The 25,417-nt window shown below is 48.1% G+C and overlaps 2 protein-coding genes across 5 annotated transcripts in view; both read left to right on the plus strand.

Annotated features, from left to right (window-relative positions):
• The window catches only part of TCEA3 (transcription elongation factor A3), a 35,772-nt gene extending 31,650 nt beyond the window's left edge, over nt 1-4,122 (plus strand). Inside the window, exons 10-11 of the mRNA XM_045298857.1 lie at nt 1,564-1,635; nt 3,995-4,122. Of these exons, the coding sequence (XP_045154792.1) occupies nt 1,564-1,635; nt 3,995-4,003 (81 nt within the window). The 3' untranslated portion in view covers nt 4,004-4,122. The remainder of the gene's footprint in view (nt 1-1,563; nt 1,636-3,994) is intronic.
• Nucleotides 4,123-13,465: 9,343 nt separating this feature from the next.
• On the plus strand, nt 13,466-22,388 carry ZNF436 (zinc finger protein 436). Of its 4 annotated transcripts, none has more exons than XM_004705116.2 (4): nt 13,466-13,873; nt 15,152-15,245; nt 15,989-16,115; nt 18,623-22,388. In XM_004705116.2, the coding sequence occupies exons 2-4, from the start codon at nt 15,213-15,215 to the stop codon at nt 19,873-19,875; spliced, it is 1,413 nt and encodes a 470-aa protein (XP_004705173.1). In that variant the 5' UTR covers nt 13,466-13,873; nt 15,152-15,212; the 3' UTR covers nt 19,876-22,388. The 4 variants fall into 4 exon arrangements, with proteins under 4 accessions (XP_004705173.1, XP_045155092.1, XP_045155093.1 ...); XM_045299157.1 differs by having other exon boundaries at nt 15,193-15,245; XM_045299158.1 differs by lacking the exon at nt 15,152-15,245.
• Nucleotides 22,389-25,417: the final 3,029 nt, after the last annotated feature.

Below are 25,417 nucleotides of genomic sequence, written 5' to 3' on the forward strand. Positions count from 1 at the left end.
TCGCCAAGAAGCCCCGCCACCACCCTTTCTGTCACAGGAGTCAAAGCACAGCAGCGACAAGCTGTGCGGAGCAGTGCTCCTGGCAGACTCATAAGCCAGGGGACTCCCTCACAACACCGACTGCCAGCTTACAGAGTCAGAGCTGAGCGTCAGCTCAGGGCCAGCGTGTTACTGCCACCCCGTCCGTCCGCAGTAGAGAAGCTGAACTGCAGCCGGTCCATCCGGGAGCCCCCTGGGGTTGTAGGAAACCCCTGTTCCTTCACCTCAAAGGCTATGAGATGGTTGAGGGGTGAGAGACTGGGAAAATGACAGTCAGCAGCCCCAGTGAGCTTCACGTCTCTCTTCCTCTCTGGGCCTCCAGGAAATCAGAGGGGCTAGGGGATCCCTACGGATGGGGTTCCGAGTAGTAAGGCTTGTCTGATGGAGTACGTCCAGGGTGAGTGAGGGCCCCTATCCTGTAGGACACAAGCCTAGAAGTCAGTGTTGAGTCCCCAGGGTTGGGGTCCTCTGCCCCCACGGATCTCCTCCACAAGGGAATGAGTCAGAATCTTTAGTAAGTCTATGAGCCATTGTAATCATAGAATAATATATAGTAAATAGAAATTGCTTATCTGCAATATTGCTCAGATGAAATAATAACAACAAAATTGCTTTGTAAAGTCTTTCAACATTGAATTATAACATAGTTACAACATTAGTAACTGAGTGGAAGCCCTTAACAATTTTAGCTCCATCTTTTAATTCTCAAGAAGTTACTGATTTAGGTTCAGGAATACTGATTGCCCCAATATTCACCAGAAGAGTTGGTAAAACCACTGGCAGCAACAAAAATGACAGTGCGATTGTCGGGCCTGCCGGCAAAGCCACGTGTCAGTAGGTAATACCAATAGCTTTGGCCACAGTGCATTAAAGCCACTGCCACCCAGGCCATTCCCACTCGTAGTGCCCCTGTAGGGCAGCGTGGAATGGCCCCATGGTTTCCGAGGCTGTCAGCAGACTGCTTCCTCTGTCTGCTGCAGAGTGGCGGCGGGGGTGGGGGTGGGGTGTCCAGACCTTTTGAGTCACCGTCCGTCGCGTAACCCCCAGTACTCACAGAGCATATTAGGAGACCCATAGAGGCAGCTGGCATAGACTTCTGCCTTATTGAGACATGTCAGCTGAGCTGAGCAAATAGATTTTTGTTCGTATCGCTACCTCCAGGGACATGTTTATGAAATTTAATAAAGTACTGCAGAAATAACTGCACAAACATTTTATAGACAGCCCCTTGGGTGTCTGTCACCCCCTCTGGCGGTGTCACCTGGTGCAGTCTGCACACCTCTAGTGTCCTGCCATTCAGAGGGTGAATAAGGATGGATGGGTGGGTGGCAAAAGGCCCGGTGGAGCCGGTGATCCTGGCACTGAGTCAGTGGCGAGAGGAGAGGAAAGCCCCCCACCAGGGGACCTCGGTGATGAGAGAAGCATCCCTGTGGGATGGGAATCCAAGTTCTTCCATAGACAGTGGGAGTCGTGGCAGGTCCGAGAGCAGGAGAGTGACTTCATGAGCTGTCCCCTCTCTCTTAGGTGCAAACACGCAGCGCTGATGAGCCAATGACTACCTTTGTCTTATGCAATGAATGCGGCAATCGCTGGAAGGTCTGTATTTTTCTCCCACCCATCATCCTCAGACACTGCCCCACATGTGTGCCATCCAATGGATTCCAACTCCCAGCCACCCTGTAGAGCAGAGTAGAACGGCTCAGGATTTGCTCAGCTGTAGCCTTTATGGGTGCAGATCGGCAGGCCTTTACTTTACTGGTTGCCAGTGGAGAGCTTAACCACTGTGCCACCAGGGCTTCTCCTCCTGCCTTACCTAAGGGGTAAGTCTGCCCGCAGCCCAGCTCGGCCAGAGAGAAGTTGTAGGCGGGGAGGAGAGGGGACGCATGCCCATCTTTTCATTCTGAGACGCCCCCAGCTGGGGTGGAGGCAGCAGCCCAGTGGATCACAGGGTGATCACAGATGGAGTCAGACTGACAGAGAAGCAAGCTCTGGGACCACAGCTCTTTGCAAAGTGCTGTCACAGATGTATTTCCTGGAGGGGATGACAGACCTGGGAAGGCTGAGCTGGGTCAGCGGTCACCCTCCTCTTCTGAAGGCAGCTGTAGAAAAAAGTGTTACAGTGCCTAGGCCTGTCACCCAGGCTGCGTTCTGCCCTCTGCAAAGGCAGAAATGTCCTCTGCAGGCCTAGGAGCCAAGCAAGACTCCTCCTGGAGTGCTCCTCCCTGCCAAACCTTCTGAAAGAAGTGAGGTCATGCGACTTAGGTTAGTTTCCAGTAGCGTCCAACTTGCACCTGTGCTGTGTGAATCTGGGTCATCCAGACAAAGTGCAGATGCTCCCAATGTTGGAAGGTACTAGGTTTGCCAAGAGCTGGAGACTGGACATGGAATTGGAAATGGAGAACCCTGGTGGTAAGTCCCTAACCTGCCCTATTTACTGTGTGACCGTGAACATGTCACTCACCTCTTGCAGCAAATGCCTTCTCCTGGGGTGGATGTGCAGACGGTGGTATCTGCGCACACTGTGCAAACAGCTCTGAGGAGTGTTCCTTTGTAACACTGCTTCACTGGCAGACAAGCAGATGGGACTACTCAAACCCCAAACTCGCTGCCATCGCGTCAACGCTGACTCGCCACAACACTGTAGGAGAGAGTTGAACTGTTGCCTGTGGGTTTCCAAGGGTGTAGATGTTTACAGGGGTGACCAGCTTCATCTTTCTCCCGAAGAGCCACTGATGGTTTTGAACTGCACCACCAGGGCTCCTAAGTACAGAAAGAGTTGTAAACAGGGAGCGTGAAGTCACACGGTTGGGAACATCCAAAGAGAATGCTCCAATTCCTGATGGCTTCGATCCTGGATTGACTGACTTTCTGCACCAGGCTAAGGGGCTGAGGCCTCCTTAGAAACTGCTGTATTATTAAAGGTGCAAGCCAGATGCTTATGTACATTCCTATGTTTACCTACCGAGCCCTTAGAGTGGGGGCCAGTCCAGTGGTCGAATGGTTTAGAGCATGGGCTTCGGAGTCAGACCCAAACCCTAGCTTTACCACTCACTAAGTCACCATACAGCCCTCGTTTCCCTCATCTATAATGAGGGTGTTAATCTCCAACCCACAAGCTGTTTCAAGGACTGTTGCGGTACTATGTGAACAGGGCCTGGACTAGCTCCTGGGGGCCTTTGTTGAATTAGAAAACGGTGTCCTTCCCTGCAGGCCCAGCCTGTGTCAGGGTACAGAGCTTGGCCAACAGAATGCCAGGTGGATCTCAGCCCCAACCTGCCTCTCTTTGGCCAGGCTCCCTTGTTCAGTGAACAACCTATACAACTGCATAAGGCACCTCCGAGCACATCGGTGCTTGGTCCTCAGAAACCACTGTTCTTATTATTTGGAGCCTGTCACCTGCAAGGACTATGAGCGCTTGGGCAAGTCACTTAACCCCTGGGCCGTTTCCTTCCTTAGAAAACTGGACGTGATCCTCGCGCCCACCTCAAAGGGCGGCTGTGAAATGGTCAGTCCGCCCTGCTCACCGAGAGCAGCGGCAGTGGTGGTGATCTGGAAAAGGGCATTCGGTGTGCTGCTGACCCTGCTGCTCCTCCTGGTGCCTGTGAGTTGGAGAGGAAGGACCACTCGAGGGGCAGCCGCACAGCTTCTGCCATTTTCCGGCAGGGTCCTTGCCGTGTGGGTGTCTGAAGTCTAATCACAGGGACGTTCTTGACCAGGGACGGAAGGCCCTGAGTGCCTGGCACTGGACTTCCGTTCATTTACTGTCGCCTTCCCATTAGCCGGCTTTATTGTTCCCGTTTTCCAGACGAGTGCTTTGTCCGAGGTCGCGCAGCAGCTAATATAGCAGGGCTGGGATTCGGTCTCCGGCCCACCTTCGTCTTCATGTCCCCTCACAGCCTCCTTGTGGGCCACGGGGAAACGGCTCAAACACCATTGCTTTCTGGTTTTTTTGCAGTTCTGCTGATGGAGCTCCCACCAGCCAGGATCCCAGTGACCCGCGGCGGGGAAAAGCGCAAAGGACGCACTCAACCCCAACCATCGGGACTGGAGCCAAAATAAAACGTGAAATGAAGTAAAATGACACACTCTGAATGGGGTCATTAGGGGCAAAGGAATTGTTATTGTTAGATGTCATCCAATTGAATCTGACCCACAGCGACCCCTAGGCACAATGGACCAGAACACGGCCCAGTCCTGCTGCATCCCCACACTTCTTCCCCTGCCTGAGCCCGCTGTTGCGGCTACTGTGTCAAGCCATCTCGTGAGGGCCTTCCTCTTTGTCGCTGCCCTTCCACTTTGACAAGCATGATGTCCTTGCACATTAATAACAATTGACCAATGGGGGAGCCCACTACGGTCAAGATGTGAAGAGTTGGTGTTGACAGACCTCTTGGAAAAACTCGGTCTACAAACACTCAGAGCTGGAGAGTCTCACTGGTGAGGAGGAGGGCAGACCTTCCCTCACAGCTGAACCTCACAGCCTACCCCTCCTCACTCCACCTCCACAACTGCAAATACAAAGCAGATGGGACTGTCTGCTAGAAATAATAATTCTGGCCCTTCATCTTCTTCCAAGCTCTCTGTTGGCCCCTCTTACTAGCTGGCTTTGGGGATGTCTCAGGACTCCAGACCGGGTCTCTCTAAGCAGGGAACAAATCCTTCTTGAGCTCAGTCAGGCTTGCCAAGCAGAGAGTACAGCAGTATAGCGGAGTTCTGTGTACCTGGCCCCGAGGAGGCCCTGAGGCTCAGTACCTGCCCAGACCCCAGACCTCTTAGCTCCATCTGTGACAGCCTGAACTTTAAAGGAAGCCTGCAGCACATAGGGACCCTGCCATGTTCTCCCATGACAGCATTAGCTTGCTTTTTCAGTTGATAGGAACTTCAGGCAAAGTTAGAACCTTCCAGAAAACCCCTGGGGGCAGATCTGATGGCCCTGTTCTGAAGCCTTGATCTTGGTCTAATGACTGCCTTGGGTCTTTGGGTAGCCTCAGGCTAGCCACATGGACTCTGCTTCCTTTCATCGTTGAAGCGCAAGGGACCTGTGAACTCTTGGACCCCTTGTGCAGAGGCCGGTGGAATTCTGGCTGGCTTGGTTCACCCCTAGGGCAGTTAGGGTAGCTATCAGTTGTTAAGGTCTGAAAGTTCCTTTTATACCTTGGATCTCTCCACTCTAGAGCTGGTTAGTCCCTTTCTCCCTCCATCCACCAGGTGCCTCCCCCTGTAGCTATAGCCTGTAAATGAAATGTGTATAGATAGATGCCATTTGCTTCAGCTTGGAAAGACTCGGGGTCTTTTGGAAGGATCAAAAATCCTCTGGCAGAAGATACAAGACTAACACACAACGCATCAATGGCCGAGCCAGGTTAGGAAGCCAGGTCTGCTGCTGCTGCTCATCATTGTGTAGAGAGCCACGGCTATCACAGTTTCAGCCCCTGCCTTCAGAAATGCACAGCCTGGCAGGAAATAAGCCAGAGGCACAGCCTTCCACCCCAAGATGCAATAAATGCCACACTGGAGGTCCACGTCCCATCCCTGGCATTGAGGTCCCTACTTGCTTCCTGATCTTGACTATAGATGGGAATGCCCTGAAGCTCTTGTTGAAAGCAGACTCTGATTCAGTGGCCCAGGAATGGGGGCCTAAGGGGTTTCATTTCCAAACACTGCCAGGTGCGGTTGATGTTTCTGGTTCCTTAGCAAGAACGTAGACGCCCAGGTTTCCCTCGGTAGATCAAATCCTCCTCCCAAATACCTGGACACGAAAAGCTGAACAAAATAGCAGCTGCTGTCCACGTAATCGTGCCATGCGCTTGAGTTCTTGGAGCTGTTTCCAAGCTGCCACCCTGAAGTGATGTTCAGTCGTCATGGTCTAATTGCGTTTCTGGTGTCCTAGGGATTTAGAGCTTAAGTGAAAAAAATAAATGGAATCTTTGCCCTCAATAACCTTACTGTTTACAAAGAAGATGAGTCAGATTAAGCAGTAAAAGGACAAGCCGGCAAAGTCTGCATGTCTATACAGCACACATCTACCCGTGCAAAGGGCACAGTAAAGCCTGACTAGGCCAGCGTGTGTTCAGCAGCTGAAATTAGTACCCGCCAACTGGTTTCCCCCGTTGGCCACTACACACCCGTTCCAAACTGGCATATATGATTGTGACAGCTACCCCCACTTCCACTCCTTACACCCTTCTAAAGCTTCATTGTCCCCATTGCTCTTGACCTGTCCCATAGGTCCTGCAGAGCTGGCCTCTGCCTTGCCTCCACATCCTATACTGCTCTCAGTTCTTCATAGCTTGCTGTGCTACTGCTTGCCACAGGGCCTTTGCACACACTGCTGGCTGGAACCCATGGCTTACGCCCAATTCCCTCCTTGAAGGATGGGTGAGCTGCAATGGGCTCACATCAACTACACCACCACCCCACCTCACAGGAAGAGTGCCAGAGGAGGGGAAATTTGTTACCTGATGGTAGAGGAAAGAGAAGAGAAATGCAATGGTTGAGATGCAGGTCTTACCAGAAACGTTAGGACCAAAAGACCTTGAAAACGAGTATATTCAAAATCCTAGGGCCAAAGGAGGCCCTCCCCTCCCCCGAGTTGCTGTTGACTTCGATTTACAGTGATCTTACAGGATGGATTAGAACTGCCCATACATAGGCTTTCCAAAACGAATCTTCATGAAAGCAGACTGCTCCTGTGAAGCAGCTGGCAGGTTTGACCTTTAACAGCTGCCTCACCAGGGCTCCTTTCCAAAGGCTCCAGGGACCGCGCACGTGATCTAGATGAAAAGTCTGCCTTAGCAGCCTCGTCCAGACTCAAGGTGCTAGCACCTATTTCTCTTGAGCTCAGCATTTACATCACCAAGTGCCCCACTTGGTATGTTCATGTCAACTAGTTTGTTCCTTACAAGCATCTTTAACCTTTCTTTCTCTCGTCCCTTCTTCACATTGCCGAGTCCAACCTCCTCCCACTCCCTACCCTGACAGGTCTCCCAGCTCAAAGGCACTCCCTCCTGGCACAGGTATCCTGGCATCTGGTCTCCCGTATAGCTCCAAGCATATCATTACCGCAATCATGTTCAGTGGATTTCCACCTGATATCCAAATACAAACTCTGGTTTGATTTTCAAAGGTCCCCTCCATTATCGGGTGAATTATCTCCAGCTGAATGCTGTCCCTTAAGCTCCCGCCTAAGGGAAGTATTTGCCCTGTTCTTGAACACAGGCTGGGCCTTTCCACCAGTAATTCTCTGTTTGGTTTCCTCCTCACCTGCCCTTCTCCAGTCTTACCCGTTCCTCAGATAAAAGACGTCACTTCCACGACGTCTTCACCACCCACGGCGATGGTTTCTCAACACACACACACACACACACACACACACACACACAAAACCTCACTACCATCCAAACAAGTCCAATGAAACTCCAAGACCCCTCTACACCGCCCCACCCAAAAAAACCAAAAAGCCACTGCCACTGAGCCAATTCCAACTCAGTGACCCACAGGCCAGGGAAACGCCCTAGAGTTCCCGAGGCTGGTACTCTATGCAGGCGCACAGCCTTCTCTCTCCCTGTGGCTAGCAGCCCACACAACCCCCCTGCGCCACCAGAACCCCCCAACCTCACCGAACCAGAACCAAACTCACTGCCATCCAGTGGACTCCAACTCACAGCGACCCTATAGGACAGGGCAGAACTGCCCCTATGGCAGCAGTTCTCAACCCGTGGGTTGCGACCCCTTTGGGGGTCAAATGACCCTTGCACAGGGGTTGCCTGATTCATCACAGTAGCAAAATTACAGTGATGAAGTAGCAACGAAAATAATTTTATGGTTTGGGGGGGCGGGGTCACAACAACATGAACGGTATTAAAGGGTCAAGGCATTAGGAAGGTCGAGAAATGCTGCCCTATGGGTTTCTCAGACTTACTCTTCCAGGCAGTGGAAATTTCTCACAGCACTGTGAAATTCTCACAGTAAGAACTGTATTCTACTGTGATGATTTACTGTTTCTTTGTATGACTTAATTATTGAGCACTCACCAGGTATGCCGGGTACATTATATAACTTCTCCGTGCCAGTTTCTTGCATATATAAAGTAGTAGTAGTAATAATAATAGCACCTAGCTCAAAGGGAATGAGCCCTTGTGGCTCAGTGGGTTAAACACTGGGCTGCTAAACTCAAGGTCAGCTGTTCAAAACCACCTGCCACTCTGCAGGAAAAAGATAAGGCTGACTGCTCCTAAAAAGATTTATAGTCTCAGAAACCCTAAGGAGCAGTTATACCCTGTCTGATAGGGATCCTGCGTTAGCATCGATTCGAGGGCAGTAGGTCAGCTGGGTCAGCTGAGAGGGTTCTTGTGAGAACTCATTCAGTTAATACACCCAACCAAACTCGCTGCTATCCAGTCAGTGCTGACTCATCGTGACCCTGTGAGTTTCCCAGACTGTAAATCTTTACGGGAGTAGAGAGCTCATCTTTCTCCCGAGAATTGGCTGGTAATTTCTAACTGCTGACCCAACATGTAACCACTACACCACCAGGGCTCTCAGTTAATACAAAGAAGGCACAAGTCATTGCTAACATACAGTGCCAGCTATGGTCATTACCTGGAGCATAAGCAAGACCTTGATTGTCTCATCGAACCTTATGGAGTCAACTGCTAGCACCCTTCTTAGGGACTGAGGAAATCAGGTGTCAGACACTCATTTGCTTCTAGGAGATATAACCTGGATTTGAACTCAGGCCCCTGGCCATTCTCTGAGCCTCTCTGATATTCAAGAGGTAGCTCCTCACAAAACAGAATTTTTTTCAAAGCTATATATTTACATTTTTTAAACAAAACAACCTTTTCATCTTTAAAGTACTCTCCATTACACTTAATATATTTGTCAAATCTGCAATTCCATTCTTGGAAACATTTTTCAAACTCATCTATTTGGATGGCTGACAGCACCTCCCTCGTGTTTTTTTCTTCACCTCTTCTACATTGTCAAATTGCTGTCCTTTCATGTGCCTCTGGATTCTCAGGAACAAAAAGTCGCATGGCGCAAGGTCAGGTGAGTAAGGTGTGTAGGGCAAGAGAGGCATGCTGTTTTGCCAAAAACTGGTGCACTGAGATGGCTGCGTGAGCAGGTGCATTGTCGTGATGGCAAAACCAGCCACAATCTGCCACAAATCAGGCCCTTTTTGTCCCACCCTGCTATGCAATCATTTCAGAACCTCTAAATCAGGCGTGCTCACACTTTTTCAGCATGTGAGCTACTTATAAAGTGATCAAATCAAAATGATCTACCAACTACAAAAATGCAAAACATATTTTTATGTATTTATTACATTTATTCATAAATGCATTGAGAATTCTTTATATTTACAATGTATGTTTATGCACCTTGCATAATTAACTATGTACATTTTTTTGACATTACCTGAGTTGACTTGGATGACTTGCAATGAATGGAATGAGCCAGGGATGCATAGTCCGGACAGTAGCTGCTGACAGCCAGCCTCAAGCACATTCCAAATGATCATCAGTCGTGGTGGAACGGTACTTGGACTTAATGATCTTTATGTGGGAAAAGGCTGACTCACATAAAGAAGTAGAGCCGAAGAATGCAGTCAAGGAGGTAGCACATTTTCTCATGTTTGGGTACTTTCCCTGTGCGAGTAAGTTCCAGAACTGTTCATGCGCTCTGGACTTCAGCTGAACGTCGGCTTGTAGTGTCAAAATCTCCCATTTCTTATGAAAGTGATAGGTTTTTGTCTTCTTACTTGGTCCAGCTCCCCCACTCATTTTAATACCCTTTCTTATGTTTAAGAGAGAAAAAAAGGTCTAAAAATTAGCAATAACTTAGCTTTTCAGTTTTGCTTCACTTATTACAGTTGTTCACGCATGTGTTTGACACCTAAGATTGCATCTGTTTGGCTGCACTGTATATCAATTAAGGGATGGGATTTATGATAGGCTTACATCTGTTTTTTAAATTCCATGCGATCTACCCACACTACATTTGCAATCGACTAGTAGATCGTAGTCGACGTATTGAGCACCCGTGGTCTAAACAGAAAGCTGATGAACAGTCTGACCTACTGGAACAAACTCCAAATGCACTGCGAGTCAACATTGTCATCCCTTCTGGAAGGTGATGGATGTCCAGAGTGAGGTTCGTCATCAATCAACATTTCACCTTTTTTGAAACGAGAAAACCACTCATACACTTGAGTTTTTCCCATAGGATTGTCCTTGTAAGCGGTTTTCGACATCACAACAGTTTCTGCAACATTTTCCCCATGCAAGAAACATTTCGCGGCTGCACGCTGTTCTCTTAAATCAGCCGTTACAAAAAACGAAGTTCGAGCAAAACTGCTTTTATGAAAAAATTCACTGTGACAGAGAGAACCTTCCCAGGCAACAAACATCGCTGGGAGCACTAACTCAGAGCGGGTTGATAGATGCTTGCCTAGCGGGGGAATGTGTACTATGAAAGTTCTGCCCAGTGGAGCTTTCTACTGGTTTTTTCTGCATACTTTACCACACTCCCTGTAGAAGCCCTGCTGGTTATGCATTGGATTGGTCAGCAGTTCAAAACCTAAAGTCAGTCTTCGGGAGAAAGATGAGGCTTTCTTCTCCTGCAAAGAGCCAGTCTTGCTGTGATTGGCACTGACTCGATGGCAGGGAGTCTGGTTTTCAGCTTCTTAGAAACCATAATGGCCACCATATACCAAGGCCCTCTGTGGCCAGCAGGGCACTCACTGTGTCTTGCGGGCATTCTCACATGTCAGCCTCATAGCAGCCCGGCAGTCACTGTGAGGAGCCGTGTTATAATGCCCAGCTCAGTGTCTGGTACAGAATAGGGGCACAGTAAGCATGCTGAGAACATGGGCCCATCTGATGGCCTTAAATAATAAGACTGTTGGACATTTGCAATGCAAATATTGACTTTTTTTTGGTTTGGGCGAAAACCAACTGAAGTGCAGGAGATCTGAGCCTGCCCATCCTCTCTAGCCCCTCCTCATCTGGCAGAGCAATCAGTCCATCTCCCCCTAGGCCAGACCTCAGGCCGCCTCCATCTGCAACTCATCACGTTTTGCTGATCTCCAGCCAAAGGCAGGGCCATGCCCGCACACAAGCAAGGGGACTTAAGGGACTGTCCCTGCTCTGCTTCCTGGTCCTGCTGCTCCATCCCCACATTCTTCCCTGAAGCCATAGGCAATCCTGGCCCTTCTGGACCCTGCTCTGTCCTTTCACACCTCCGTGCCTTTGCCCATGCACTTCTCAGTGTCTGCAATGCTCTCCCTCCCATATGCGGTCATGTGGAGCCGGCTTGGAGTTACCTTCTCTGTGGGGCCTCCCTCTCACCCTCAGCTCTGAGCCCACACCCTCCTCAGTGTGGACTAGCTCATTCGTCTCTATGCTATGGGGCCTGGCAGGGACCGTTGCATGTATGTCGTGTGTGCCTCCCTGCCCTAACCCTCCTGGGCAGTGAAGAACCTCCATCGCAGATCCGAGCAGGGTCTCTCAGATGGAGAAGCCTGGATGGGAGGTTCCTCAGATACTTGGAAATGAAGAGATGACAAACAGGATTGCAACAACCAAGCCATATCTTTAAATGCTGAACAAGCAAATGCTTCTCACATCAAAAGCAGCACAGAATTGTGCTGGTCACACGAGGATAAACTTTACTAAAATATCATCACTGACAATGCACTCCACAGGCATGGTGGTCTGGCAAAGGGACACAGCTCAAGGATACACAAGGAGGGGCTTTGATCAAATTTGTCAGCAGATCTGACCAAACGTCAAAAGCCTAAAATGGAGCCCCAAAGGCTCTCTGGGTCTTTTCCCCTCTGCGCTAGTAGGTGCTCATTGCTTGCTGAATGAGGGGAATAAGGGCAGCTTCACAGGTTGGAATTTAAAATCCACAAACAGTAAATGATTCCTGAGGAACACTAAAGTCCCAAACAATAGAGCAGGAAACCACCTCCTCCTCCGGTGACCCCAACCCCAGAGCCCAGCTGAAGGCTGCAACAGGAAGCCCCTTGGCCACTGTCTTTCCTCCCGCCTCTTCCTCACCCGCCCCCACTCCCCCCACCCCTGGGGCTCCAAATGCAGTCAGGCTTGCTGTCCACTCTCAGCCTCTCAGCCGCACCCTAGAGAGGGTCCCAGGTGAAGAAAGAGCAAAGCCTTTACTCACAGAGGGTGGCAAGCAGCCAAGCTGGGCTTGGAGAGTCGTCCTGCCCCCAGGCAGGCTTGAGGAATTAAAGAAAAAGCATGCGGACAAAGAAGGGCTTTAAAGCACTGCAGCAACAGGGGGGAGAAGAGGCCTAAGAAAAGTTTACAAAGCAATCTGTCAGAGAAGGGATGAAAAGGGAGGCTGCTGGGATGAGGGGCTCAGGCCCTCACTTCCGCCTTAGGTCTGGTTGAAACCTGCTTTACAAAGCCAAAGCCTGAACTGATTCTCCTCCCCCTTGTTCCTAAGAGGCTGGCTCTTAACCCCTGGCCTGGAGGCTTCACGGAGCCTGAAGTCTCCAGTACCTCTGCTCTACTGGTTCTTCACACCAAATAGGCACGCCTTCCAGTTCTCTCTAGATTTGCAGCAGAAACACAATGTGCGGACAAGCTCTTCAGCAGAGACACTCAGGAATCTGTGATTTTCGGGGCTGCTGAAGACACCCACAGGGCTTTCTGGAAGTCTCCCCTGCCACCAAAGCTGTTATTACAGGCTGTCGTCATCAGGGTTCACTCCGTGTGCAGTGCTAGTGCTCGGTCTTCACCTCCACCGCCGCCAGAGACGTGGTTATCCCCATTGCACAGAAAAAGAAATGGCTCTGGAGAGAATACCTGGCTTTCCAAAGGATTGACAACCTAGATTCTAAATCAGGTCTCTCTGACTTTGAGATCCACAGGAAACTCTCCTGCAGGACCGTCCCCGGGCTCCATTGTGGTAGTGCCCAGGTCAATTTTAGAATGGGGAGGATAGGACAATTCCATGGCATCTAAAGAATTTCAAGTGCCTGTTGGGGGAAGCAATGTAGCAGAGGTGTGGGAGTCGGGAGTCTGTCTCATGGCCGGGTGGGATCCTAGTCGCTTTAGACACTTGGGTAATTTACCCATAAATAACGAGGCAATGGGAACAGAACACTCACGAATATAAATATGGCCTGGAGTTAGGTTAGCAGGTGTGTGTGTGCGTGTGTGTGGGATATATTCAAGTAGTCACTCAGTGGGTGGATGTATCTGCAAAACAAAAGAAAAGCCCCTTTCCCAGCCCAGGCAGGGAAGGCTCCTGTACAGTCAGAGACAACAGGCTTCCGGGCATGTAGCCAAGGTTCTGGGGATATTTATAACATGAAGAGGGTGGGAGTCCCTAATAAGCTGCTATATTCTTTTTCCATCACTTCCCTCTCCCAGGCTACAGCGAGCTCAGAGCTCTTCCCCGCGCAGAATGCATGCTTTCCCTAGTGCTCAGCTTCCATTGTCTAATTCCCGCATGTTGGCAGGGAGCAGAAAAGGCTGCAAGTCCTTCCGTTCAGAACTTTAGCTGTTGGTGGTGTTTCTTGGCCAGAAGCTGTGGTCTCGGGGATCTGCCGACGAGCCTGTGGTTTCTCTGAGCTGCCGGAGTGTCAGAATCTGTGAGTCCGTGGGAGTAGCCTCCGATCCCTGGACTGTGCCTGAAAATCGACGGACTCGCAAAAGATCTGAGTTCTCCGGGATCTGCCAGTGATCTCTATGATCTCTTCCAACGCGAGGTCTCAGAAAACTGTCTGCAGTTCTGGGATCTATTTGAGACCCTGTGGATCTTTGGACTCCGAGGTCTACTGAATTTCTGGTGAGCCCAGGAGGTAAGTCTGTGCATCCCCAGCTAGGGTTTTCAGCTTCCTACCTTCAGCTGGTCAGGGGCTGCTAACATCCTGAGGTCCCGCTGGTCTTCGGCCCTTCAGTGGTAGAGGCTGCCAGAAACAATTTTTGCTGACAGACCCTAAAGGGATAAGGGATGGCTGCACCCTGCCCTGTCTGGTTCTCTCCGCTTTGCATACCTGCACCCCTACCCCACTCCCGACTTGTTTCCCGTCAGCTGGGCACGTCTCTGGCCACCCCTCAAGGGGCGCTGTGCTAGAGAAGGACGCAATTAGCCGCTCCGACAGGGTTAACAGCGAGGGAGCCAGGACACTGTCAGATCTGGACGCCCTCCGTCCACGAGAGCCAGGCGCGGCATAGCGCCCGCTGGGAGTTGTAGTCTCGTAGAAGAGCACGCATGCCGCAGTCGCTGCCGGGAGATGTAGTGCAGGGGCGGGGCGCCAAGTTGCAGCGCGGCGGGAGACTCTCGCGGAGTGAGGGACTGTCGCTCCCCCGACCCCGCCACCCCCACGCCGGGGTTGTCAAATGAAGACCAATCCCAGCGGAGCTCAACTCCATCGCTGTCTCAACTGGGCCTGACTTCGCAGCGACGGTCCGACTCAGAAGCGCCTACGGAAACAAGGAAAGGCAGGGCAGCTTGCTCGGCGTAATTGGACCTGGAGGTCCCCCAGAGAAGAGCGTAAAGCGCCTCCGCCCTCGCTAGGAGGACGTGCTTCTTTCTTCATCCTTTTGTTCTTTTTCCTCCTTGGCTTTTGGCTTCTGTCCGGCCTTTGTACGCCGGGACGGGACTCCAACTCCCGACAGGCCACAGGGGCAGGCGCGGGCGTAATGGCTGTGCACAGCCACGCTACAGGAGGCGGGCCTAGCGTCCGGCCCTCTAATTGGCTGGGTGTCCTGCCTGCTTCACTCCCGGATTGGCTGACGCACCTGCCGGAAAGGGCCTCGCCTCGGGATGGACGAGCAGAGGCGTTCTGTGGGTTGGGCTGAGAGCCTCCTCCTGGAGACAGCGTCGGCCTGACTGACCCCTGGCCGGGGAGGAACCGAGCTAGGGAGCTGTCCTCTTGGATCCCAGCAGTGCCTCCACCCTGCTGTGGCGGAGACGCGGAGGGCGGGTTTCGCTCGAGGGTCAGGGAGGAGACGGACCCGGCCCGGGTGCAAGCCCGTCCCGCCCTCCCCGCACGTCTGGCGGCCAGAACTCCAGCCCTGGGGAGTGGGCAGGGCCTGTTTTCTGTGCCTCACGCCCTGCTTTTCGCCTCCTTCAGTGCTGTCTGCTCGCTGCCTTTCCTGCTGTCTCTCCCGGGAGGCCCACCCATTGCACCCGAGATGGCAGCCACCCTGCTCATGGCTGGGTCCCAGGTAAGCCGGGGCTTCTTGGACCCTGCCTCTGCCTCCCCACCTCGCCCCGGCGTTTCTGCAGTCTGCAAAACCTCTGCAGGAAATTCCCTGGGATTAGTATTGCTCTCGCATCGGTTTTCTGCCTCCAGGGCTTAGTATCAGGCCAACGTCGCCACAAACTGGCATTCATTGAGCGCCTGCTGGATGCCTTTTAATACCGAAGAAGCAAAAGATGGACAAGACGGGTCCTCCCCGGCCTGCCCACAATCTGTAGGGAGGCATATGCATTCGGTCAACGTGATACCATTTGGTGTAGGAACGGACAGGTGGGACGATTGATTTGGTCGGGGGTGGAGGGCGCCGGGAGAAGGAGCGGAGTGGAAGGGGCGGGAGGAGCCGGTCATTAAGCACAGTTGGCATTGGCGGGGCCATGAATAGTGGAGTTTCGCTAGTCTGAGAAAGATATTCCTGGAAAAGGGGAACACCGTGAGTACATGTTTGGAGCTAAATGTGTTCTAAGAACAGTATGGCTAGAGGTTAAGCTTGCGGGGTGGGGCCGGGATGTCTGCCCATAGGGCCAGGGCAATCAGCTCAGGCTTCCCGCCTCATTGTACTTCCTTTTTGCAACTCCGTAGATCAGACTTAATACCATTTTGCTTGCCAACTCTAGCTATGTCTCTAATTTCAAGAAGAAAAGCTGGAATTAACACCCACCCCCACCCTCATGCCTACCCCTACCAGAGAACGAGTTTGTGTTATTTCAGGCACCGGTGACATTTGAAGATATGGCCATGTACCTAACTCGGGAAGAATGGAGACCTCTAGACCCTACACAGAGGGACCTTTACAGGGATGTCATGCAGGAGAACTATGGAAATGTTGTCTCATTAGGTAAGGATTCCACCTTTATTCACCACTGCTCCTCCACCACCAACCAGGTTTTTGAGAGGGTGTCAAGATGGCACAACCTAGCTGGTTAATTTTCAAAGCACCTAATTGGATTTTGGTTTGGATTGAGACTGCAGACAGATTTTTGAGTGTGGCAACATTCAAGTCAGATTGTCCTTAAAGAAAGACTGTTTCTGCACATTTTCAAACTGTTCATATTTCTTGGGCCCTGAGTCATTTCTGACTCGCCAGCCTGTTTGCACAGATCACTGACCAAACAGGTCTGGCATAATGGTGCTTACCAGGATATAAATGGCCCGTAAATGGTTACTCTGCGCCACTGGAGATGAGGGGGTTCCGACCCAGGGTCATACTTTCTGTGTGTGTATTGGCTTCTGAGCCCTGGATTTGCTTCAGGCCCTGCATTATCTAGAGTAGAACCTTGCCTAGAAATGTTTCTGGGTTGATTATAGATTTCAAATCTGTTGGATGTTGTTTCAGGAGAAACTTGAACTAAATGTGATCACAAATTCTATTTGAGAGGGAAGCTAATTTTTTCAGTCTGCAAACTTGTGTTTTTGCTCTCCTTTGGTTTTGAACTAGAATAAGTATATTCTCAAAATGAATATCCTTTTGACTCATTTCCTCTCTTGTTAGTACTTGACAGAAGTTAACAATAGTCTGGGTCTTCTGCCACTTATTAGGACCAATCCTTTTACTGACATCATTACTCTCATAGCTGTTCCAGAACAAAAGGTTACTGTGAGGGGTTTCCTTGTTAACTTGGGCTCTCTAATATCTTCTATTTCTTGGATCTCTTCTTGGGAAAAAACCAACATATATGCAGCTTCCATTCAAAATCTATTACAATCTATCTCCCAAATATATATTTTACCCATTCCAACAAAAACCAAACTCACTGCTCTCGAGTCAATGCTGACTCATAGCAACCCACTGTGGGTCAAGACTGTAACTGTTTACAGGAGTAGAAAGCCCAGTCTTTCTCCCTCAGAGCTGCTGGTGGTTTCTGGCGGTTGACCTTGCAGATCAAAGCCCAACTCGTAACCACTACACCACCAAGGTATCAGTTCCAACAAAAATAACAAATAAAATATTAAATAATTGTAAATGAGCATTTCTGTAGCATTATGGGTTATGCATTGGTCCGCTAACTGCAAGGTCAGCAGTTTGAAGCCACTGGTTGCTCTGCAGGAGAATGCTGAGGCTTTCTACCTCTGTAAAGAGTTACAATCTCAGAAACCCACAGGGGCAGTTGTACCCTATTCTGAAGGAGCGCTGTGAGTCAGAATTGACTTGTTGACATTGAATTTATAGCACAAACAAGAGAGCATTTATTAAGAAAATGGAAATGCCTGCTTCCCCGTCCCCACCCAATAAAAAGAAGTGTCTTGCCCCAAATGGCTTTAGAAGTGAGCAAGTAATGTTTACCAGGTTCCTTTGCCTGCAAATTCCTTAATCTTTAAAGGCATTGTGAATTTCTACAATGATGGTGTTGTATGCCCCTTTTCCACACTAATTTAACCATGGGCCCCTTCCCCCTAACCGACCTAGTAACTTCTTTCTGAGTTTTTCATATAATGAAAAACAATTGAGGAAATGCAGTGTCTATTAGAAAGCTCCTTGTGGACTGTAGTTGTTTTCATGTGAAGACTGCATGTAAAACATGTTTAGTCGTTGGCAAGAATGTTCTGAAATAGGAATCTCATGCTTTCTTTAACCCTCTCACCCCTAATTTCATTTAAAAGCTACTGGATTCTATAGACTTTCATCTAATTCACAATACAAAGTTAAAAACAAAACACTGAAAAGTCACAGGTATGTATAGGCTTGTGTATAAGCCGAGTTTTTCAGCACATTTTAAATGCAGTTTTTGTGGTAAATTAGGTGCCTCGGCTGAGATTCAGGTCGGCTTATACTCATGTATGGTAATAGTTAATATCCATTTTTAATGTCAAATAACGCATAGTGAAAACTTAGAGTCTGTTATGTTTTCTGTTTCTGGTGAATCTTTCAAAATACCTGGAATCTGTACAGTTTGCAAAAGAAAACATCTGTAGTGTTAGAGAGCATGGAGTTAAATCAAACAGTGCTGGGTTTGAATCTTGGCTCTCCCACTTACTACTCCGTGAATTTAGGCAAATCACTTCCCTACTTTGAGTCATGGATTTTCTCATTCCTAGTGGGGAGATCATCATAATGCCTGACTCCTGGGTTGGTGGTGATAATAAATGAGGTCATTCATGTGGAAAACTTAATACATAAGAAAAGGAGTGTTGACCCATTCACTCACTCACTCACTCACTCATTCATGTGGAAAACTTAATACATAAGAAAAGAAGTGTTGACCCATTCACTCACTCACTGACTCACTGACTCACTCACTCACTCACTCACCCATTCACTGACTCACTCACACAAAAAAAATTTTTTTAAATAAAAGAAGTGTTTGTGCTTTTACCAGTATTACTAACATATACCTTCTGTTACAGATTTTGAGATCAGGAGTGAGAACGAGGTGAATACAAAGCAAGAGATGAGTGAAGACGTAGAATTTGGGACCACATCTGAAAGACCAGTTGGGACTGCTGAAGAAACTCCTGAAAGCGAAGAGGCCTTTGAAAGTGGGGATCAATCAGAAAGGCAGTGGGGAGATCTAACAGCAGAAGAGTGGGTGAGCTATCCTCTCCAACAAGTCACCGATTTGCTTGTCCACAAGGAAGTCCACACAGACATCCAATACCATATATGCTCTCATTGTGGCAAGGCCTTCAGTCAGATCTCAGATCTTAATCGCCATCAAAAAACCCACACTGGTGATAGACCTTACAAGTGTTATGAATGTGGAAAGGGCTTCAGTCGGAGCTCACACCTTATTCAGCATCAAAGAACACACACTGGGGAGAGGCCCTACGACTGTAACGAGTGCGGGAAAAGCTTTGGAAGAAGCTCTCACCTCATTCAGCATCAGACAATACACACTGGAGAAAAACCCCACAAATGTAATGAATGTGGGAAAAGTTTCTGCCGGCTCTCTCACCTAATCCAGCATCAAAGGACCCACAGTGGGGAGAAGCCCTACGAGTGTGAGGAGTGTGGGAAAAGCTTCAGCCGGAGCTCTCACCTGGCTCAGCACCAGAGGACCCACACGGGGGAGAAACCTTACGAATGTAATGAATGCGGACGAGGCTTCAGTGAGCGGTCCGACCTCATCAAGCACTATCGAGTTCATACAGGGGAGAGGCCGTACAAATGTGATGAGTGTGGGAAGAATTTCAGCCAAAACTCCGACCTTGTCCGGCATCGTAGAGCCCACACAGGAGAGAAACCATACCACTGTAATGAGTGTGGGGAGAATTTCAGTCGCATCTCCCACTTGGCTCAGCACCAGAGGACCCACACTGGGGAGAAGCCATATGAATGCAATGCTTGTGGAAAAAGCTTCAGCCGGAGCTCCCACCTCATTACCCACCAGAAGATCCACACTGGAGAGAAGCCCTATGAGTGCAACGAGTGCTGGCGGAGCTTTGGGGAAAGGTCAGACCTGATAAAACACCAGAGAACCCACACAGGAGAGAAGCCCTATGAGTGTGTGCAGTGTGGAAAAGGGTTCACCCAGAGCTCCAACCTCATCACGCACCAGAGAGTTCATACAGGAGAGAAACCTTACGAATGTACCGAATGTGAGAAGAGTTTCAGCCGTAGCTCAGCTCTGATTAAACATAAGAGAGTACACACGGACTAAGCCCTGAAATTATATGACTGAAAAACTACTCAATTGGAGGTATAATTCTTTTTTAATATATTCATGAGCTCCTTCAGGATTGAGCTGTTTTAACCATATTGAATTTTCTAGTTGTGGGCCACAATTTAAAACTTTAAGACAAGCCATTTGGAATTTTGACCCACTTCCAAAATGGTGATTTCTAGTCACTCAATGTTAACGAACTACTTCATCAACATCAGCCTCACAAAAAGCTGGAGACCAGGGAATAAAGGCTGGTGAATGCTCAGGCCTGGAAATGGAGCAAATCTTTAAAAGTTGTGTCTCCATCCTTTGGCCCAAAGAACTATGCTAAGGGAAATGTGGGATTGTAGCGGAGTGGCCACGGCTGCTTTGGAAAAAGGCAACAGGGAGTCTACCTGAATTGCCACACCAGTTCACATACCATACTCATTAGGCACATGCGTTCTTTCCCTGCAAAGGGTTTGGGGTTTGTTTGTTTTGCAAAGGGCTTTTTACTTGAGTTGCTTGTGCATTTGTATCTTTCTGTCTTCCTGTGACCAGGAGTCTACAGGATGAAGGCACTGATCATTACTTCTCACTGTTCCCATTTAAACTTTCAAAAACTGGCATTCTTATGAAGATACAGATTGAGAGGAAAAATAAGACACAGGTTTGGGGACCAAGGACCTGTCAATGGTGGTGACTTTAGCAAGCAGTGCCCACTGTTGTTAGCATTAATCAACATGTATGACTTTTCTTTGGGAGTCAATGTAGGGGACATTGTAGGAAATATATCTACCAGAAAAGAAGCTCGTACAGTGAAGGTAGCATGTGAGGAACGAGTGGAATTTGATCAAGGAAGGAAGCACAGATTCACTTCCCAAGGAATGCAGGCGATTTCTATAGTCTTTCTCCTCTATCTGTTATAGATCAATTCTCCCTACTTCTGACACTAGGATTTGATAAAAGCCACACCCCAGTGTTTATCTTAGCTTGCATAAGGGCATGTGTATATACAGTGCAATTTGTATTTGTGTGGTTTTCCAATGCTGAAACCAGTCCCACAGATTTAGCATGTTCTTGGGTGGTATTGATGATGTGACAGAACTGCAGACATAACTCCAATGTGACATGTTCTTTTTCCCCTCTCTGGGGGAAAAAAAAGATCAATACTAGTTTTGTGTTTCAGTGTGCATATGATCTGTCTGTACAGAACTAAGCACTTGTTTATATGTATCAGTAATCGTGGAAGATAATAACCATACAAATAGGCTGATTGTCCAAGTCTCAGATTGAATTTCATTCATGTGCAGTGAAGAACTCTGGCCTTTCAGAATGAATGAATAAACCTAGGTGGGATATATTTCCATCCTCTAAGCTTACAAGTGTAAGTGGTTAAAATAAGAACTGCCCTGATGTAAGCCCAGGCAGTGTCAGTTCTCATCTCAGTCTGAATAGTGATTGAGAAACATCCCATATGTGGCTGTGTATTCAAGCATTTGGGGTGGGAGTTGGTGTCCACGAGATGGGCCTGGAATAACATATTTCCTCTTGCGAGTGCCCCAAAGTGTTTCTACTGTGCGTTATTGGGACTGTTGGAACTTCTTAAAAGGCTACTTCTGTCATAGCTCTTTGGGACTTGGTGTTAAAGGAGCAGGTCCACTATCTTGGGTATTGCGCTATAGTGATTTACTGTGACCCATGGCTACGTAGGACAGCATGCATCAATCACTGGCCAGTGACCAAAATTCGAAAGTAACAAAAATGAAGGACCACTCCATCTGTCGATGGGGTTTCTTTGTCTTGCCACGACCAATTGAATACAAACTGGGGCAGGGATCATGTCTGCTATAAACACTAGCAGACTCCGGATGTTTATGATTTAATTGTTGGGTGACTTACATGTTCATGGTGATTGAACTTGATTATGTTTTTTCCCCATCAGTGTCACTGATTTGCAGGCATCTCCAAGTTCTCTGTTGCTTCTGTGAGCCACTGCTGGCAACAGCTTGAGAGTGGCTAAAGAAGACCGCATCTCCATGACCTAGCTGTATTTTACTCCCCTTCTTCCTCTGCTCTCCTGGCCCCAGACTTGTTCCTGCTGCTGCTCTTGGCTTCTTAGAGAGAAAAGGCTCTTACGTGTCCCAGCCATCTCTTCACACATGCACATGCCCTCTAGGAAGTTCAAATGGCAAGGGCAAGACTAACTCTGTCTCCTCTCTCTCTCCCAACTGCTGCCCCTCTGCTGTGTGGAATGAACTTTGTGTGTGTAGATGTTATGCATCCAACTCTTTGCTGATACTTTTTGCATGCCCTTCTACTCCCAAGTCCCTGGCTGCTTCTGCACATACCCTGAACACCTTGTGCCTGTTCTATGGTTGTGGAGGGGGAGTGAACAAGTATTTCGAGCAGTCTCCCTTATGGTATTGGTTACACTTACCCCAGTGTTTATCTACATCTGTATTCTAACAATATCCTAGAATTAAAAGTATACTTTTTAAAATAAAATAAAAACTTGGACAATCGCTGTAGTAATCCAGCACTGGTATTCCTATTACAGCTTTCCATCAGATTTGTTAAAATTTGTGTAAAGATTTTTATGCATTTGTACAGATGTTCTTGTGGGAATTTGGGAGGACACATGTTGGCGAGCCCTCCGCATAGTGCCATTTCTTGGGAAGATGCAAAAGCCTGGACGGTTTCTGGTGAAGGCTCTGCGGGGAGTGAAAGCAACATGAAGATACTTGGTATTGAGGACTCATTAACTTTGGACAGGAAAACACCAGATAGATGGAAAGGGGAGAGGAGGCCTTGTTGCTAAGAATATTAAAACAATTCCTACTGAACTTGAATTGGGATTCCCTAGAACCAAGATACTTCATCAAAAATTTTCCACTCAAAAAAATTTTTTTCCCACTCGACAGAACTGTCTTGGGCAGTGACTATGTTTTAACAGGTATGGCCACACTTTTCAAATTACAGGTTAATTTTCTTTCAAAACTTTTTTTTAATGGGGTGGTCAGCCTAAGCAGAGAAAAAGAATAGATAGATTTGGAGAAAGATGCAAGTATGAAAGATAAATTCTATTTAAAGAAGAAATACATTTATTTGATTTCTGGATAATGTTCAAGAAAATGCCAGTTTATCTGGAGAACTATGTATCGCAGTGGTTCTTAACCTTCTAATGCCGCAACTCTCTAATACAATTCATGTTGTGGTGATCCCCCCCAGCCATAAAATTATTTTCGTTGCTACTTCATAACTGTAATCTTGCTATTGTTATGAATCAGGCGGCTACTGTTATGAATCAGGTGACTCCTATGAAAGGGTCCTTCGACCCAAAGGGGTCATGACCCACAGGTTGAGAACCAACCACTGGTCTATAGCCTCCCATCAAAGGGTGTTTGATATGTTAATGTTTCCACTTCACTGTTGAAGCAAATTTCTTCCTGTGTAAACTTTTCTGGGAGCTTAGAGAGGAAGGTTAGAGCTCTGCTCCCAGACCATTAGGGCACCACTGAAATGCTAATTTGCCAAATGACTCCCCAGTGTTCTAAAAGCAAGGCTACTGGCAAAGAAATTCCTATGGTCTTGGAGAAATGGACTGCATTGCCTCCGTGGGTAGCATACAGTAGATGCCTTCCATTTCAGTGAAGTGGCTGACTTGGGTCCTGCATTTTTCCACAGAAGACCTCAAAGAGGTCAACAATAGTTTAAGGTACCAGGGGAAAACAATTGAGAAAAATTAATGTAGGAAAATGAATGACCTGAAATGGTTGTAACGGCTGTTGTATTCTGCTTTCATTTAATTTTCAATGTTTGTATTATTTTTGGCTTCCCAAAAGCTTTGTTTTTGTTTTCCCTTTTCCTTCTGGGAGAGATTGGGCTGATGAAACAAAAAAATCTCACTTTGATTTTGAGAACAGATCCTGCCTGGATAGCCCAACTTGGAAATTACCCAAGTAATTCAAACCCCAATCTGAATTGGCTACTTTATTCTACCACTGCCCCTTCTGTGTTTCCCAGGTTAGTCATTGCTCGGTTATCTAAGCTAGAGAAATCTTTTCTTTCAGCCACTGCCCCCAAATCAGTAGCAGATATTAATTGAATAATCATCCACTGATTTCCACACCTCCAAAATATTTCTCAAATATGCTTACCTCTTTTTCTACTGCCACTTTCTGCAAGACTAGGAGGTTACTTGGCTTTTCTCTTTCATGCATGCCTCACCTCAAATGTGAGTAATCGTATCAATCTTACATAATTGCAAAGATAAACAACGGGGATCAAAATATTAGGTGATTCAGACCACATCTGGCTTCTTGAGACAACCTTGTCAGGACTCTCCATTGATCGTCCTCACTGCAGCTAGACCGACCTTTCTGAAGGGCAGATCCCTCCTGCCACTCTTCTGTGTAAATCCATCTCATCTCGTGCGTCTCACTGCCGACAGTGGGCTGAGGAACCAGTGGACTAGGCAAGAGGTCATCCATAAGCTGCCCTCTGCTCTCCCCAGCTCCTTTTCTCCCCACTCACCCTGCCCTGGGCAGCTCTCTCCGTGGTGCATCATCTCTTGCCATTTCTTCATCTCTCTGGGTTCACACTTTTTCTTCTGCTTTCTTTCCTCTACCTGCACTATTTTCCCCCCATATGTTTTCTGACCAAAACCTACTCATCTTTCAGGTCTCAAACATAACTCTTTATGAAACTTGACTCCACAAGACTGGATCACCTGTTCGTTTTCTGTTTCCCAGTCTCCAGAGCATTTACCTTGGTCTTATTTGTCTGCTTTGCTTTTGTGTCTATTTTTTTCAGTCTCCTCCACTAGACTTTACCACACTTGAAGAAGTCACTGTGTCTTGCTCAGCATTTTTATCTTCAACCCTTAGTAGATGTTTTACCCACTACCATCAAGCTGATTCCAATCCATAGCGACCCTATAGGACAGAGTAAAACTACTACTTGGTGTTTCTAAGACTATGGGAGCAGACAGCCTTACTTTTCTTCTGTGGAGCAGCTGGTGAGTTTGAACCATGGGTCTTAATGGTTAGCAGCCCAATACTTAACACAGTATGCTAACAGGGCTCTCTAAAATAGGCAGGCAATAAGTATTTCTTGAATAAGCGAGAGGAAGATCTCAATGAGCTTCATTCCCTTCGGTTTCAGTAGCGTTGATGATTGTATTTCTGATTCATCATTATCATAAGTCTCATGATAGAACTCTTAAGGATTCTCTCAGCACACCAGACTGGGGCAAATACATGAGGAAGAAAGCTTCCAGATGGCTATCTGACACATCTCAGGTAACTTCCAGGTAAAGCTGAGATAAATACACACCTATCCCTGGCTGCTCATGGACTTAATGCTGAACCGTTGCCATTTTTGTAGGGTATTCTAGGATGAGGCTCTTTCCAGGGCCACTTTGGAGATGTGTTGCAAGACAGGCTCCAGTACAGAGTTTGGCTATTGTGTGAACATTTGGTTCATCTGAATTCTTCAAGCTTAGCACAAGTCCAAGGAGCACTGGTGGCACAGTGGGTTGTGTGGGACACTAACTGTT

This window comes from Echinops telfairi, unplaced genomic scaffold, assembly GCF_000313985.2.
Source record: "Echinops telfairi isolate 266 unplaced genomic scaffold, ASM31398v2 ScPeMD7_7457;HRSCAF=8495, whole genome shotgun sequence".
In the NCBI taxonomy this organism is placed as follows: Eukaryota; Metazoa; Chordata; class Mammalia; order Afrosoricida; family Tenrecidae; genus Echinops; species Echinops telfairi.

Bases quoted from the DNA above. Each gene is read 5' to 3' on its own strand.
- ZNF436 (XM_004705116.2), top strand. From the start codon at position 15,213: ATGGCAGCCACCCTGCTCATGGCTGGGTCCCAG. The intron at 15,246-15,988 runs GTAAGCCGGGGC...GTGTTATTTCAG, and splicing joins TGCTCATGGCTGGGTCCCAG to GCACCGGTGACATTTGAAGA. The intron at 16,116-18,622 runs GTAAGGATTCCA...CTTCTGTTACAG, and splicing joins TGGAAATGTTGTCTCATTAG to ATTTTGAGATCAGGAGTGAG.